Source organism: Actinia tenebrosa, unplaced genomic scaffold (assembly GCF_029948245.1).
Source record: "Actinia tenebrosa isolate PJP-AT-01 unplaced genomic scaffold, QUT_ActTen_1.0 PGA_scaffold10__47_contigs__length_13832649, whole genome shotgun sequence".
Classification (NCBI taxonomy): Eukaryota; Metazoa; Cnidaria; class Anthozoa; order Actiniaria; family Actiniidae; genus Actinia; species Actinia tenebrosa.
In genome coordinates this window covers 9877445-9893197 of record NW_028292570.1, presented here as the reverse complement: position 1 = coordinate 9893197, position 15753 = coordinate 9877445, and the positions used below count along the sequence as shown (strand labels likewise).

The 15753-nt window shown below is 37.2% G+C and overlaps 2 protein-coding genes across 3 annotated transcripts; one reads left to right on the top strand and one right to left on the bottom strand.

The window, feature by feature from the left end:
* The first annotated feature begins 1300 nt into the window (after positions 1–1300).
* LOC116298259 (uncharacterized) lies at positions 1301–7380 on the top strand. Of its 2 annotated transcripts, none has more exons than XM_089026879.1 (2): positions 1301–1364; positions 3828–7380. In XM_089026879.1, the coding sequence occupies exon 2, from the start codon at positions 3836–3838 to the stop codon at positions 6002–6004; it is 2169 nt and encodes a 722-aa protein (XP_088883005.1). In that variant the 5' UTR covers positions 1301–1364; positions 3828–3835; the 3' UTR covers positions 6005–7380. The 2 variants fall into 2 exon arrangements, with proteins under 2 accessions (XP_088883005.1, XP_088883006.1); XM_089026880.1 differs by having other exon boundaries at positions 1303–1364; positions 3833–7380.
* Positions 7381–13809: 6429 nt separating this feature from the next.
* Positions 13810–15088, bottom strand: LOC148912975 (uncharacterized). Its single transcript, XM_089026642.1, has 3 exons — positions 14831–15088; positions 14528–14711; positions 13810–14360 (listed from the first exon to the last, which is right to left on the bottom strand). Exons 2-3 carry the CDS (start codon positions 14689–14691, stop codon positions 13895–13897), a joined length of 630 nt encoding a protein of 209 aa, XP_088882768.1. The 5' UTR covers positions 14692–14711; positions 14831–15088; the 3' UTR covers positions 13810–13894.
* Between the last annotated feature and the right edge of the window lie 665 nt (positions 15089–15753).

Sequence of the window (15753 nt, the reverse complement as noted above, 5' to 3'; positions counted from 1 at the left end):
ATTCCACAAGGAAGTATTTTAGGGCCAGTGCTTTTCTCGCTGTATATAGCACCACTTGGAGATCTCATGAGATCATTAGGCATTGACTTTCATCTTTATGCCGATGATACGCAGCTATATATTTCTTTTAAAACGTCTGACCCAGGTGAACTGATTACAGCAAAGTCAAAGATTGAAACTTGTGTTCGCACATTGGATAAGTGGATGACTGCGAATAAGCTAAAGTTAAACAGCGAAAAGACGGAGATATTGGTGCTATCTGCTCGACATCGCCCCCCTCCAACTCTAACCTCTACTGCTGTATGCGATGATGTTATCATTCCATCCTCAAAGGCGAGGAACATTGGGGCTATCATGGACTCTAACTTAACTATGGAGGCGCATGTAACAACCATCTGTAAATCTGGCTTCTATTATTTAAGGAAAATCAGCAAGATAAGGAAATATCTCAGCTTTAAATCTGCAGAGATATTAGTACACGCTCTGGTTACGTCTCGATTGGATTTTGGAAATGCACTGTTACATGGACTACCAAACACTCTGCTAGAGCGAATTCAGAAGGTTCAAAATGCAGCAGCACGAGTAGTTACCCTAACAAAGAAAAGAGACCATATAACACCTATAATGTTCAAGCTACATTGGTTGCCGATCAAGGAAAGAATTAAGTATAAGATACTGCTAATTACTTATAAGGCTTTAGCTGGATTAGCACCACAGTATATTACTGATCTTTTAGAAGTTTACACACCTAGGCGTACTCTAAGATCAGCATCAGATAAGAAATTAGTAGTTCCAATTTATAACTTAGAATCGTATGGCAAACGCTCATTTTCTATCTCTGCGCCTATATTATGGAATGACCTGCCACAGAATATAAGACTATGCCAATCTTTAGAATGCTTTAAGTCTAAATTGAAAACGCATCTGTTTAAATCGGTAAATAGCGATTTTATTTAAGCCACGTCAAAAACTAGAGCACTTTTTGATTATTTATATATTTTTAGGAATTATTTAGGGATATTATTGCAATTTTATTAATATTTTATTAAGTAATTTTAAGGTACTTTAGCTCTTGATTTAATTTTTCTTTTTTAGGTCTAGTATTTTTTAGGATAATTTAGTTTTGAATTTATTGTAAAGCGCCACTGGACATTTATGGAAGAGGCGCTATATAAGAAATATTTATTATTATTATTATTAAATGCTAGGTGATTGGCGTCACTAGTTAGCACCCCTCCCCCCTAAGTATTTTTGTCACTTCCGCAATTCTCGGAATCTTTACCTGAGAACTTGCCTAAGTAGCATATTTTAGACATACGCAGTTTTCTGTCAGGCTGGACGACTCGTAGAAGTTCGTGATCAAGGTAAGCCAAGAATTCATTCAATATACATCTGGTTTGGCTCTCTAAATTCTGTGATGTTGTTGTACAGGCTTATCGCTCTGTTTCCTAAAAGGAAGTAGAAAAAGGATTTTCTTAAGTCGATGTGTTTTCGTTTTGGGTGAAAATATTTTTCTAAACAAACTAAAAAAACATTAAATATATTGAGGGATGTAGCTTGCAGTGAAACCTCAACATAATTCCTCTTCTTATCCTGAATCAAATTGGAATTTAAAAGTTTATGGAGGTAAGCAACCAGGAGAACCAGTGGAAAAACGCTGAAATCTTAGGAGAAAATAGAAAGTAACTTGGCTCACAGTACGAAATCGCAGGCCGGCGTTCAGAAGTTGATCAAGATTGCATTCGGTGGAGCTTTGTGTGTTCTCTCTGTTACTTTAAATCTTTTTTAGAACATTTTTAAGCACTTTCTTAGTTGCATAGTTTTATGAAGTCAAGTCTGGAATCAAAATTTTTTTTGTAACACTTCGAGTTGAAGTCAAATATGGAGCGATTGCATCAAAATATCCAAGAAAAATTGAACATTTTGGTGATAGCTTGCAAAAAAAAGAAAAAGAAAAAACACAAAATTTATTTATTTTGGTATCGAACGGTCACCAGTTCCTTAGAATGAAGTCACTCAGTTTTGCCAATGTTTGTGGAAAGATTCAGACTCGAAAATGAAACTGAAACTGTTGGCTAAATCAAACGAATTCATAATATAGTAATCGTCTGCTTAATACCCCGTTGCCCTAGGGATTTTCCCACCTTTGTTTACTCAACTTCTTCTCTTTAAGGTTAGAATATAAATTCGCGGGATCGGAAGATCTTCAATTGAACCTTCAATTTCTTGGCTCTAAATACAAAATCAATTATTTTATAAAAAAATAACATGGAAATTTCATGGAAAAATATGCTGTATAGCGAAATTTTGTCACTAATCCACACTGAGTTCAATTTTATATTTAATGTCATTTCTCCTGTCTTTCATATAAGCTGGAACTTAGCCTTTTACTAATGTCGAGGTGCTCTTTTTATTTATGTTCTTCGTTTTCACACAACTAGAAAGTTTTACAAATATTCTTTGGTTTTTCTACTACTTGGATTTTTTTGCGATTCCTTTTCAGTTATTTAAAAGAATTTTTCACTGATCAACTGACGTTACACGTTTGCCGTGAACGTCAATCTAAAACTCTCTCCGGAATGACATACGTTTGTACAATTTTGGAAGAAAAATAGCGAAAATCAAGCTCTGTACAAAAAAAAAAAACACATAAAAACCGAAACTAAGGAAGAAATATGAATAATTTTCTCCGAACATGTAACTTACACTATATTTATAAAATACTGATAAACGTTTTAAATAAACTATTGTAGACAATGGAAAAACCTTTTTTGTTCAGGTTCTACGTGTGCAAGTTATCTTAAAAATTGAGCACGAAACAAACAACGATTTTTACGTTGTTCTGATAAACAGAATTTTCTTAAACTTTGAAAAATAATTGGATATCACCTGTCTTTCTCGAAAGAAAATAATAATATATGGGGAGAGGGAGAGAGAGAGAGAGAGAGAGAGAGAGTCCCGTGTAAAATTTGAGGGTTTTGCCCTCTCGATAAAATCGTGAAGATTATTCAGCGGTTATCGAGCGCGCGCACACCGTGGCTGCTCAAATCGAATGTTAAAAAGTAGTCAGCCGAGTCAGCAGCCACCTTAAGCGAGATTTGCAGTCTCAAACAACAAGCAAGCAAAGATTAAGAGAGAATTCTTTTTGTATTCAAGCAGTGAGCGCCAAAAACTGTTTTCGAAGAAAGGCTGTTGTACAAGGCTAAAATCTTGTTATTCAGAAAGTTTAACTTGTTTGGAAGTGGAGATGACCAATGAAAGTGGAATCAAAGTGTTAACCCAAAGAAAAAATTTTATTCGAAAATGAGGTTCAGGCCTTCATTTGCTTATTTCCCATATATTTTCTATAAAAAAAGCCTGACAAAGCAACATCTAACACAAATGCAGCAAAACATTTCTGTACAATTGAAAATACCGCTTCAAACAGGCATTTCATCATACACCCTACTCATAATGGCTGACAAGTGCACGAAAACGCGGTCACCCAGTCATTATTTCACGATAAAAGACATAAAATTACATGAAATGACTTTAAAGAAGAAAAGTATTTTAAAATGACCTATGATTTGATCTGAATTAGCGCTAACAGCCTTTATTTTGAATGAGCAGCTTGGCTCAACCTTGCAAGATGACTGGGTGACCCCGTTTCCGTGCGTTCATCAGCCATTATGAGAAGGGTGCATAGAACATCAGTTTCTAACTGTTAAAAAAAGGTTTTGAGTGTTAACCCAAAACAAAAATTGGGATCAAAACTCATACAAAAGTCGAGTTTTTGGCGCTTTTTGCCATTATTGGTATTATTGAAAAACATTTCCTCTTTCCTCAAGTTTAGGCAATGGCAGCGTCTGGTTTACAAAGCGAAAACTGTCGAACGCTAATTGTCATCCAAATATCTCCTCATGCTGTACAAAATAGAAACAAGAAGTCAGGCATAATTCAAGAAACTTGCTCCACAATTTGTGCTCTGTTGAACAGTCATGAAGGTGGGAATCTCAAACTTTCTTCCACACAAGCGTTGACTCCGAACCTTCTCGACGAACTGGTTCGTGCAATTGAGCAAAGTTTAATTGAATTTCTTGGCTTAACGAATCTACGTGAGCTTTGCGAAGTAAGGATCACAGGTCGTGGTAAAGAAATCATTTTTTTCGTAAAACCAAGCGATAGAATTTTTACAGTAAATTATAATTTAGCTTTGCCTACAAATTTTCTCGTGAGGGAAGTCCTCAGGTCCGAACCGCTTGTGAACATTGCTCGTCTCCTGGAAACTGGACCTTTGATCAACTCAAATCTACAAAGCTTTATAAAAGAGTTTTTGAAAGACGCTACAATTCCTGGTGATTTGAGGGAGTCGGATACCGTGCAATTCAAAAAAGTGAAGTCCGATCGAAATAAGAATAAATCGCTGGCTGATCGTATCATTTCGAACAAGATAACTCATTATATATCTGCGTTTGCGAACCACAAAGGTGGCCACGTGTATATTGGTGTTGATGATGAAACTTATAGTGTTCTTGGCGAAAACCTTGATGACAAGGAGAAAAACAGAATCACAGAGAGACTAGAATCTGCAATAAAAAATATGCTATGGCCAGAAGAGCATGGTATACCTGAACTTGGAAGACACTGGAATATCTCGTTTGTTCCGGTATGTGCCGGGGATTCTATGACAGAGATTCCCGGGTTGTATGTTATAGTGATCTCCATATCGGCATGTCCCGGAGGGGTCTTCCTAAATCACCCTGAGACGTATATAATAGAGAATTGCAAAGTAGCCAAGATGGAATTCAAGCGATGGAAGAAAAGAGTCTTACACGACGCACACATGCAGGATATTGTGAAATTTTGCCGAGAAAATTCCTGGAGCGAAAGCCATAGTCGTTTTCCAACGACGACTCCAGAAAGATGCCAGGGTAATGAGCCTGGCTACAAAGATACAGAAGAACATGTCCAACCTATGAACTTGGTAGTTGAATGTACGAGTATTCCTAAAGTTATTTCTCGAGTAATTCCTCGAAATACGAAATCCAAAACTATGTGCGTGAGAATCACAGACGTAATGGAGAAGCATATACAAGATGGAGATTTTGAGAAAGTTCAAACGTTTGCATCAAAAATATGTTTTAAGAGTGAAGCGTTCCATAAACCAGATATCGAAGTTGCAACTCGTTTTATGCTTGCTCTCGGGGCTTATCGAAGGCGAAGCTTTACAGAAGCTTATCAGGAACTAAATAAAGCAAGCGCTCTCGTGACTTCAGCTGAGAACTCGAAGGAATTTGAGATACAACGGCTTCATTTACTGGCCTGTTTTCTCCGAGGGCAAGGTAATCATGGCAAAAGTTATGAAGTAACTTGTGGCGGGTTGCAAGAACTTGAAAGCATCTCTCCTGGATGGCACTCAGCGTGGACGTTAAGCGATGCTGGATATTTGTTTAGTATCTTAGCAGGAGAAGAACGAAATAAAGAGGTCCGTCAGTCTCTCAAGCGACAAGCAGTGAATCTCTACATCCAAGCTATCGAACACACAAAGAAATTTGGAGAAGATTCGAATGACACTTGTAAAGCTTTGACTGCAAAGTCAAATCTTATGCACCGTTGTCATCTTCGACTAGCAATGCTGTTTCTTGGCTGCGCCCCCTTCGCCGAGAAAGACGATGATTTTAGAGACGTCACTGACGAAGATATGAATAACGCTGTTGTCAACATATTGGTCGTAGAGGAAAGTGTTCTGAAGGGTGACTCTCTTACAGAAGTGAATGAATGTTACTTGAGTCTTGCAAAATCAGACATCAATTATCGCAGATCACGTATCAATGTAGAACAAGGCGAAAACTACCACAAAAAAGCCGTAGAATGGGCCACAAAAGCGCGAACGCTTGCAGAAAATGACCAGTTTCCTGGAATTTTGAAATACGCCCAGAGTCGCCTTGACCGCCTCTCAACAGCACGACGCTACAGCAGTGTCGAGGAAGAACTACTCGCTGACTTAGACAAATCTAACGAGTAAACCAAATATATTTACTTTGGTTTAAGAAACTTCCTAGTGTAATAAACCCCTTTAGCTCGTGGATGTATTTTCTCATTTCAGACCACGTGTTATTTTCTGAGTAAGGTTTTTTGTTTGATTTGTTTCCATATTTATGGGTCTTTTCATGCGAAACCGTTAATAATAATAATGATAATGATAATAATAATAATAATAATAATAATAATAATAATAATAATATAATAAGACTTTAAGACTTTCTCGCAGGACATCACGAACGGCTAAGAAAAGACCTAAGAACAATTACAAATACAGACAGGGAAGTGAACTTTCTTATAGAACGATGCCAGAAATGGATTTTCAGCCAGAACGTTAATATAGTCAAGAAGTTCTATGAATATGCATAAGCTGAAGAAAGGATTGTAAAAAATGATGAACTTAACCAGCCTAGACTTAGTTCGCTGGTCAATGTAAACATGATGTATGCAGAAAAATAAAATTTGGCAGAATAATAATAATAATAATTATAATAATAATAAACTTTTTTACAGTCTCAATGCTTTTAGCTTGGCACACGTGCCTTGCTCATCGGGGAGACCAAGCTTAATATACAGCGCGCGTGCTGTGTGCTGTCATAAAGCACGCGGGGGTTGGCAGAACACGAGAGAAGTGTTAAGGGAAGCACGACGCGTAGCGGAGTGCTTCTGGACACTTCTCGAGTGTTCTGCCAATCCCCAAGTGCTTTATGACTGCACACAGCACAGGAAGCAAGTTTTTTTATTTCTTTTATAAAATACAAATTACAATAATAGATAGGAATGACGCAACGGAAAGTCCGCGCGCTTGCAATGTGCTCTCATAAAGCACGCGCTCCAAACCAATCAGAACGCGACATTCATAACAGTTATTTTATAAATACATACAATTAAGAATATATGGGGGAAGATTTAAAAAAGCCCAAGAAGGTTAAACAAAGAAAAGATACTGGGAAATGACATCTGGTCTGAAATGGAAAAACGTCCAACTGAGGTAAAGACGATTTAGCCTGGCATATCCAAGCAGTTTCCAGTTATCTCAAAAACAAGGTATTGGGTTTCCTGAGTTGAAACAAAAAGATATAACTAGCTAAAAATTAGTGTGAGCTGCGTCGGTGTTTCTAATGAAACAGTAATGATGAAAAGGTAAATTATACACCGTGAAAAGATGAAAAAACTTACTGACGTTTCGGACGCTAGTCCTTCGTCGGAGTAAAAGAGAAAGAAGTGGTAGAAAGGAGTGTATATATGATAGAATAAGACAAAAGAAACCAATGAGAGCAAGGTAGGCAAGGAAACAAAAACAAACAATCAAAAGACAAAAGAAAAGGTTAGTTGAAAATAAAGCGTTCATTAATCCCGTTGGGACTAAGAGTGCCCAATAGGTGAATAAGCCGCATTTCTTTGGTCTTGCGACAATCATTGTTGCCGTTAAGCAAAGAAAGACCGACGAAGGACTAGCGTCCGAAACGTCAGTAAGTTTTTTCATCTTTTCACGGTGTATAATTTACCTTTTCATCATTACTGAGTTGAAACACTTAACTCCATAGGAGAAGATCTCCGTCGCAACCTACATCTTACACTAGTGCGTCATATATTCTATGCTACGGTAATCAGGACTGGACCCCGTGGTCCAGCTCGATCGCGGGATATCTTATAGTCCTCGGACGTCTACAGCGTCGCGCACTAAATTTATACTTAATATAAAATAACTGTTATGAATGTCGTGTTCTGATTGGTTTGGAGCGCGTGCTTTATGAGAGCACATTGCAAGCGCGCACTTTCCGTTGAGTCATTCTTATCTGAAGTAACGGTTATTGTAATTTTTATTTTATATAAGAAGAAAAAAAGGCCGCTACGTGTCGTGCTTCTCTTAACACTTCTCGAATGTTCTACCAACCCCCGCGTGCTTTATAACTGCTAACCTAATAATACGAATACTAATCCTGTTACGCCACAAAATGTAATAACTCGCACAAAATATAATTGACACAAAACATAGCACTGACACAAAATGTAATAAAGTTGCTAACACAAAATGTAATAAAGAAACAAATTTAAAAATTTTATTCAAAAAACTTAGCATATATCAACTATGACGTCCAATAATCATAAAAATGAATTGCAGTAATGGATAATAGCAATAAATAAGTATTACAAGCCGTTTCACTCTATACATACCTATCTAAAAAAAAGTCAGGAAAAAATAGAATGCTGAATCTCGAATGTTCCATTCAGCTACTTTGTCTTAAACACGTAGTTTCCTTAATGGCTATACCGTATTTACTTGAGAAGATTTTCTCTTTTTTATCTCAAGAAGAAAATAAAGTGCTTACACAGACTGAAAAAGCAGAGGAGCTGAAAGAGTGACGTCATTCTAGAGTGACGTTACTGTAGGATGTTGATTCCTTTTCAGACTTTTTGTCTTTGAGTTTATTGCATTTTGTGTCAAAATTTATTACATTTTGCGTTAGCAACTTTATTACATTACATTTTGTGGCGTAACAAATACCTTAGTATTCGTATTATTAGAGGTAGAAGTACTCATGACAAAAAGATTCTCATAAAGCCATGCCAAAGAAAATAACAATAAGCGTGCAAAGGCACTTTCGTGGTACTAGTGGTTCCGCCTCTACTGAGATAGATTTGGTACGATACGCATTGCAAAGTCACGCTATAACATCCAGGATCTCTGTTTGAACCAATGAAAACTTGCGATACTACCAAGCTAGTCCAAAAAAATGCTCGCACATGGCACGGTAAGTTTGTAAATTGACGTCGTTTCTGCTCTACAGTCGACTCTTGAACGACCACTCTCGTAAGCGACCATTTTTTGAATTTCCCGTTTTGTTCCCCATATAAACTCTATAAAAAAACTCTCTCGTAAGCGACCACTCTCGTAAGCGACCGCGACCACCTTTGGGGTTAAAATTTTGGAATTTTTCATTGTTTTTCCTCTCCCGTAAGCGACCACCCAAGAACCAGTAATGGTGACAGATCCTTTAACATTAAATTAAAAATTAAAAGCATAGAGCTGAGTCATCGGGTATTAAAAACCCGACGAAATATTGACAACTACAGTACTTTAAACATATAGCACGGTTTACTAAAACAGTTTAATCGTTAATACAGTAGTTGAAACACGTGAGTTACAAATTATAAATGGTTTAGGCTTCCTGTGTTAGGATTCTCATTGTTTGGGCTTCCTGTGTTAACTCTCCCGCAAGCGACCATCTCTCGTAAGCGACCACTTTCTCCTGGCCCCGGGATGGTCGCTTACGGGAGAGTCGACTGCTAATTCATGACATTGCCGTCCACCGCTATTGACAACAACCGCAGGTTTTAGACAACGCGCGGTGTTCGACACATTTTATGAAAAGCAGGCGAACAGGAAACCTTAAAGGACCGATATTCAACGCCAATGACAAGACATCTGGAATCTAAGCTATCGCAAGATCGGTGCCTTTGTTAAATTATATTAGCGTGAGGAGTCTTTCCCTTTCGTGACGAAATTAAAAGTCAGATCGGCGCTTGCCGATGCATTTGCTTGGTATCAATCAGCTGAATGAATCTCACGAATCTCATTACCAGCCTACAATGACAGGCAAACACTGCCCGTCATGTGCTATCAACCAGAGAGTATTCTATTGTTTGGTATCAATCAGCTGAATGAATCACATCAGCAGCGTTGAGTATGAGGTTAAAACTTTGGTCTCCATGTTCAGCCATCAATGAACATTTCTATTGAAAACCTTGCTTTCAACTGGTAAAAATTACACGGATCCTAGCTCTCGCACAGCGCTTGCGCAATAATATATATATCCACTTTCATCAACTGTTATCATTTTAGCTTTTAATTCATGTTATTTTATCTTGACATCGTCTGTCAAGTGAAGCACCCGCAAACATGCCAACAACATCCAATATTCATCCTCCGGTCTGTCCTACGTTCTAAGGACACAAATTTCGTATCCAGTTTCCATAGCAACACAGCATTCTAGGCTTTACTCCACGTTGTAGAAATATTATCTATTATTCATTATTCTTTTTATAAGCCAGAAAAAGGTAAAGGTAAAGTAAACGTAAGCGTTTTCCGGCAGCGTAGCTCTTTCATCAGATGTGAACCGTTAGGCTTTTCTCCGCCACTTGCATTTGAATGGTTTTTTTTGTTTTGATTGACAGCTGAATGGCGCCAAAATGGATAAAGTAATCGCTGTATGAACATGTATGAACGGCATGATTTATACTAATTACATTTAGCACAGCTTTTGGATAAAACTATTGAATATTTTGAGAACGAGAATCTCAAAAATATCTCTTAAATGAACCTTGTGGGCAATGCGCTTCCATGCTGTCCACACGAGGTCCAGACAAATCGACGCCTGGGATAGGAAATGCGACAGTAGGTCGGAAACCATGGCTATTGATACAAAACCACACGTAGGCTTGATAAAAGCAACTTGAGTGGCTTTCCACAAACTGAACCGTACAACTAGTGGCCTGTTTTACAAACAACTCTCGCTTACCGAACGATAAGCAATAACAAATTTATTTTTTCCACAAAAAAAAAAAAAAAAAAAAAAAGAAAGCAAAGGTTATGTAAGATTATAGAAATTAAAATAACCATGATTTTAGCTCGCAACATGTCCGCTGAGTGTTATTCGACTTCAAATTTCAATCGAAGAGTTTCTCAATTTTTTCGAACATTAAATAATTGATGGGGGAGGGGGGGGCATTAATTCCCCCAAAAAAATAAGCACCCCAACCTTGAAAAAAAATTCGCGCAACATCTCCTTTAAGAAAAGAAATATCAAGCAAGCATAAAACATATTGCGTGCAGGGCTGCTAAAAAGATACATAGTGCAACATAAGTTCCTGCAACCTCCCCCCTCAATTATCTAATTGTCCATCTCTAATTAAACGTACTTTTTTCAACGGAAAAAAATATTGACAACGGCATTTAGTGGCTTTTGTGTGTAGATAAAGATTTCATTTCTATTTTTGGGGGGGTTACAGAATAACAATGATAAAAAGCGCGCAGAAAATATTGAGAGCCATAATAGTTTTGAAATAGTTCTTGTGGTAATAACTCATCACTAACATAGCTGTAAGCCACAAATATCTTGGCATTAATTAAGAAGGTTAGCAGCTAGATTATAAACAGACCAATGGAGCTGACGAGTCGTTCCTAAGGAGCTTATCCGTCCAACTAGTTCTCGCAGTAATGCGCTTTTAGTTAGTTAAGTTTGTGAATGGCTTAAATAGCGCCATTTAGGGCAGCTTTAGTTTATTTGACGCTCTAAATAAGGTCAAAAATCATTCTTTCGTGTCCCGATACTATTAAAAGAAAGCATGTCAGAAGCCAATCACTTAGTAAATGAGAAAAGAATTACTTGGAAATTTTTTTTTGATTTTTGAACAAATTGGACGGATGTAGATATGCGCACAGGACGTCCGCTGTTTTCACAGGCCCCCAAAGCCATCTTGAAGTTTGTCACGCTTTCACATAATGAATGTCACGAAGTCCTAGTCACCTAGTCACGCTAAGGAATGAGAGCCAAGCGGTTTGACTTGAACATAATAATAATAATAATGTCTTTATTAAAGAAATGATAAAATACATATCATTATAACGTGATTACAATCATAAAACTAAAAAACTGATTAAAAGATACTAATTACTAAAGATTATTCTATTTACAAATGAGTTTTTAAAACGTTGAGAATTAACTCTAGGTCTAATAAAATATGATTTCCTTAAATTATATTTGGACGTTTGTATTTTAGGCGCTATGCTATGCAAAGGATGGTCACTACTAACCGATTTCTCATATAGCCTTGTGTCAAATTTATTTAAAAGATCCTGGATATTATAATGGTATGTTGTATAATTTCGTTTGTAACAGCGATCTAAAAAGTTTTGTACGGTGGTAAGCTCCGGAGGTGATGCTCCATAAACACTAAGACCATAAATTAGTTTTGATATAACATTTGAATGAGTTAAAAATCTCAACCATATGAGTGGAGTGCAATTTGGTCTGAAATTAAACGCGCGATTACAAAATCGCACGACCGCGGAGTGCGATTTGTAATTGCAAGTTTGATTTCAGACCAAAATTGCACGACACGAAGTTCAATTACCACTTAATCATATCCTTTTTGTAATCATACACAGACACAATAAAGAGTGCAGAATAATCAATTTAATGTAGTAGAAGAACTAAATGCGAACAAAACAAAAAAAAACAATTAAAAAAACTTTTTTTTTTGTTTTTTTTTGTTTTATTTTATTGTTTAAAAAAAATTATTTTGAGGATGCGATTAAAAGCTCCTAAGGATGCGATTCGGGAATTAACCGCACTCCTTTGAACCAATCAGATTGCAGGATTTGGTAGTGATTACGAGCGAACTTAAAGTAAGTTTTAACTTATAATAATTTTAACGTATTAATTTTATTGAGTAAGAAGAATTAATGAGTATTTTTTCTGAAACTTAAAACATGTTTATTTTCTGGGCTGATCTAGTTCACGGCACGGCTAAATCACAAATCAAATGAATTGGTTTACGGTGTTAGGTTTTGCGGACGTAGGACTGAAGAATCCTTGGATTGCAACCACGTGACTGAAAAATTAACTGAGATATGAATTACAATGGCAAACCCGCCATCTTGGTTGATCTAACTGAGGAATGCTTTGTATGGTCAACCAACATGGCGACCGTGACATAACATGCACCCCAAGAATTAGGTATGAAAAGGAGCGCCGAAGAGTTTCTCGAAACTCTCGGATTTGAGTCCTTTTTCTTAAGGACCAACACAGTCGTTAACACCAAGACGTCTTAATATTCAAAGCCATTTTCTGGAGCGGTTTTGTCATCAACCTCGTAATCCCCTCATGTTTTTTTTTTCCGTACGGATTAATCTTCTCATTAGGAACATGTTTTTTAAGTTGGTCAGAGATAAACTACGAGATATCCTGAGATAAATAAGATTCCAAAACATGACGCTTGTCTAAGTGCTCTACACTTTCTCTACAAGTTCTTTTGTTGCTCTTGTATAAGCTTTAGAAAACACCCACCAGATTGTCTCGCTTAATTAAGCCGAGCGGCGAGTGAAAATCAACTTCATCTTTTTTTTAAAGTTTTGTCCGTCTTGTGACAGGGATGAGCTAAACAGACCGGGAAAACATCTAAACAGAGAGGCAGATTAGTCCTGAAGTCTGGACTTTCTCCAATTATCTTATCAATGGTCCAATCAGACTTAAAATCTAACACAAATTGAAAATGAAGTCCTGCACTTTTAGGCTTACAAATACCGACAGCAAAACCCAGGTGATCTGGATTTTCGATTCTTTGAAAATTTGAAAATTTGAAATTGGCTCAGTGTTGTCTCATTTTCAGACCGCACGACCATTCCCTTGAGTATTGTATAAGCAATAGACCCATTCAGCTTGGCTCAATGTTGTCCCATTTCAGACCAAAAGATCATATATTCTCTTGATAGCAAATGTGTCCCGGTTTAGGATCTCCATTTGGGTGTAAGGTTTCTCTGTAAGGTCTTACGGTCATTCTTGCTATGAGGTTGCGTGACAATAACAACCTACATATCATAAAATACGTGCAAAAATCTGTACTAGAACTATTGGGGAAGGGAAAGCGTGTGTCAAGCAAAGAACAATTAATCAGAATCGTTTTGACATACAATAAATACAATAAACTTAACAATACATCGCGACAAGAATACAATTTCAGTTTATTTGTTAAAAGATATTTCTTATACGCTTTGCAATTATTTAAAATATATAACATATAAATACACATAATTATAAAAGTGATAGAGGAATTTTTAAAGAACTTCAATCAAAACTTAATCATATGATTAATGAATCTTAGGAAACTCTGGAAACCTTCCATTTTTGTAACATTTTGAAGTATATCTATTTCTCCTCACCACCATTCTGTGGTAATAGAATAGAAAACTTCTTTTGGGCATTGCGCATAATATTTTTTTAAATCTAGAAGCCCACGTAAATATTTGTTCCGCAACTGATGTATTCAAATGCGGATATACTTCTTTAAGGTAATCACAGGAATAATTCTTCCTACATGTTGGGTCTTTATGATTTCTTAAATGAAGCCTGTCGATTACCTTCCTAACCTTTAGCCACATATTGTTGTAGGGCGCAGGGAAAGGCAGGGGCATTTTTGCTACTCCCATCTTATTTAGGTTACACATATTGTCATATGAAACAATTGCGTCTTCCCATTGGGATTCGGGTACTTTTTCAAGTCGTTTTATCAGGTAATGTATCGTCAACAGGAATACTTGTCCGGATCCTTCAGAGCTAAAACGAAAAAAAAAAAAAAAAAAAAAAAAAAAAAGGACGAGATGCTTATGGTATGCAAGTTTTTACGTTTCAGTTTCTATATGTAATATATGTCATCTCAGCTGCTTGCGTGCTACGGCATTGATCACAGCTTCAATTTGTTTATGTTCTGTGACATTACTTACATATAGATCGGGTTCCATCTATCGATATGCCCTCCACCACGAACAAAATGGAGTAAACCACGGGACCATTTTCTTAACGTTTTTGACGATTCGCCAGTGTCCTCGTTACAATTTATTGCGGATGGTGTATCATCGACGCATTCAACAAGAAGGGAATGATGCATTTGTAGAAACTCATATGTTCCTGCGGGATTCATATAATGGAAATGATACAAGAAATGAATCTAACAGGATGATATCAAACAGGACTTCAGGATACAGTATGAATGAGCGAATGCATGAGTAAACACCGAAATGTAAAACCTTGTGCTTCAGCAACAGAAGAGGTTACATTGTCACCATTGTCACCATTGTCAGCTGCTGTGTTTACTATTTCTGCATGAGCAACATTTATTTCTGACGCATAATCTGAATCTGTAAAACAAAAAATATTATACCGGGTTTCGATGGATAGTATTAGTAGTGCTGTTTCAGTGTCACTGTATAGTCGTAGAACGTGATATAAAACCACGTGTGTTACGACATGTGGGTTGTAATTGTCACGCTCCCTTACAGCAAGTATGACTCGGGGGGGGGGGGTGGGGGGGGGGGGGTGGATTGGGTTAGGAGTGTTCTGCTAGTGATAGAAAACCTTGCTTATTACAAGAAGTTGCGACCCCTTTGGTAATGCGAACTTTCCTAAGTGGAAAGAAGGTTGCCATGACAACAGAGTGTAAGATCTTACACGTAAACCTTACAGCAGAAAATGGGCCTAAACCTTGACTGGTATATTCTCTTGAGTATTGTATAAGAACTAGACCCACAGCTTGGCTCAATGTTGTACCATTTCAGACAACATGACCATTCCCTTGAGTATTGTATAAGCAATAGACCCATTCAGCATGGCTCAATGTTGTACCATTTCAGACCATATGACCATTCCCTTGAGTATTGTATAAGCAATAGACCCATTCAGCTTGGCTATAAATGGTATAAATGTTGTCTCATTTCCAGACCACATGACCATTCCCTTGAGTATTGTATAAGCAATAAACCCATTCGGCTTGGCTCAATGTTGTACCATTTCAGACCACATGACCATTCCCTTGAGTATTGTATAAGCAATAGACCCATTCAGCATGGCTCAATGTTGTACCATTTCAGACCACATGACCATTCCCTTGAGTATTGTATAAGTAATGCGATAGACTCATTCAGCTTGGCTAAACGTTGTCCCACAGGTCGGT

Excerpts from the sequence above, each read along its gene's own strand:
- LOC116298259 (XM_089026879.1), top strand. The coding sequence starts at position 3,836 with ATGGCAGCGTCTGGTTTACAAAGCGAAAACTGTCGAACGCTAATTGTC.
- LOC148912975 (XM_089026642.1), bottom strand. The coding sequence starts at position 14,691 with ATGCATCATTCCCTTCTTGTTGAATGCGTCGATGATACACCATCCGCA. Across the intron at positions 14,361-14,527 it reads AGATGGAACCCGATCTATAT|CTCTGAAGGATCCGGACAAG; the intron begins GTAAGTAATGTC and ends TTTTCGTTTTAG.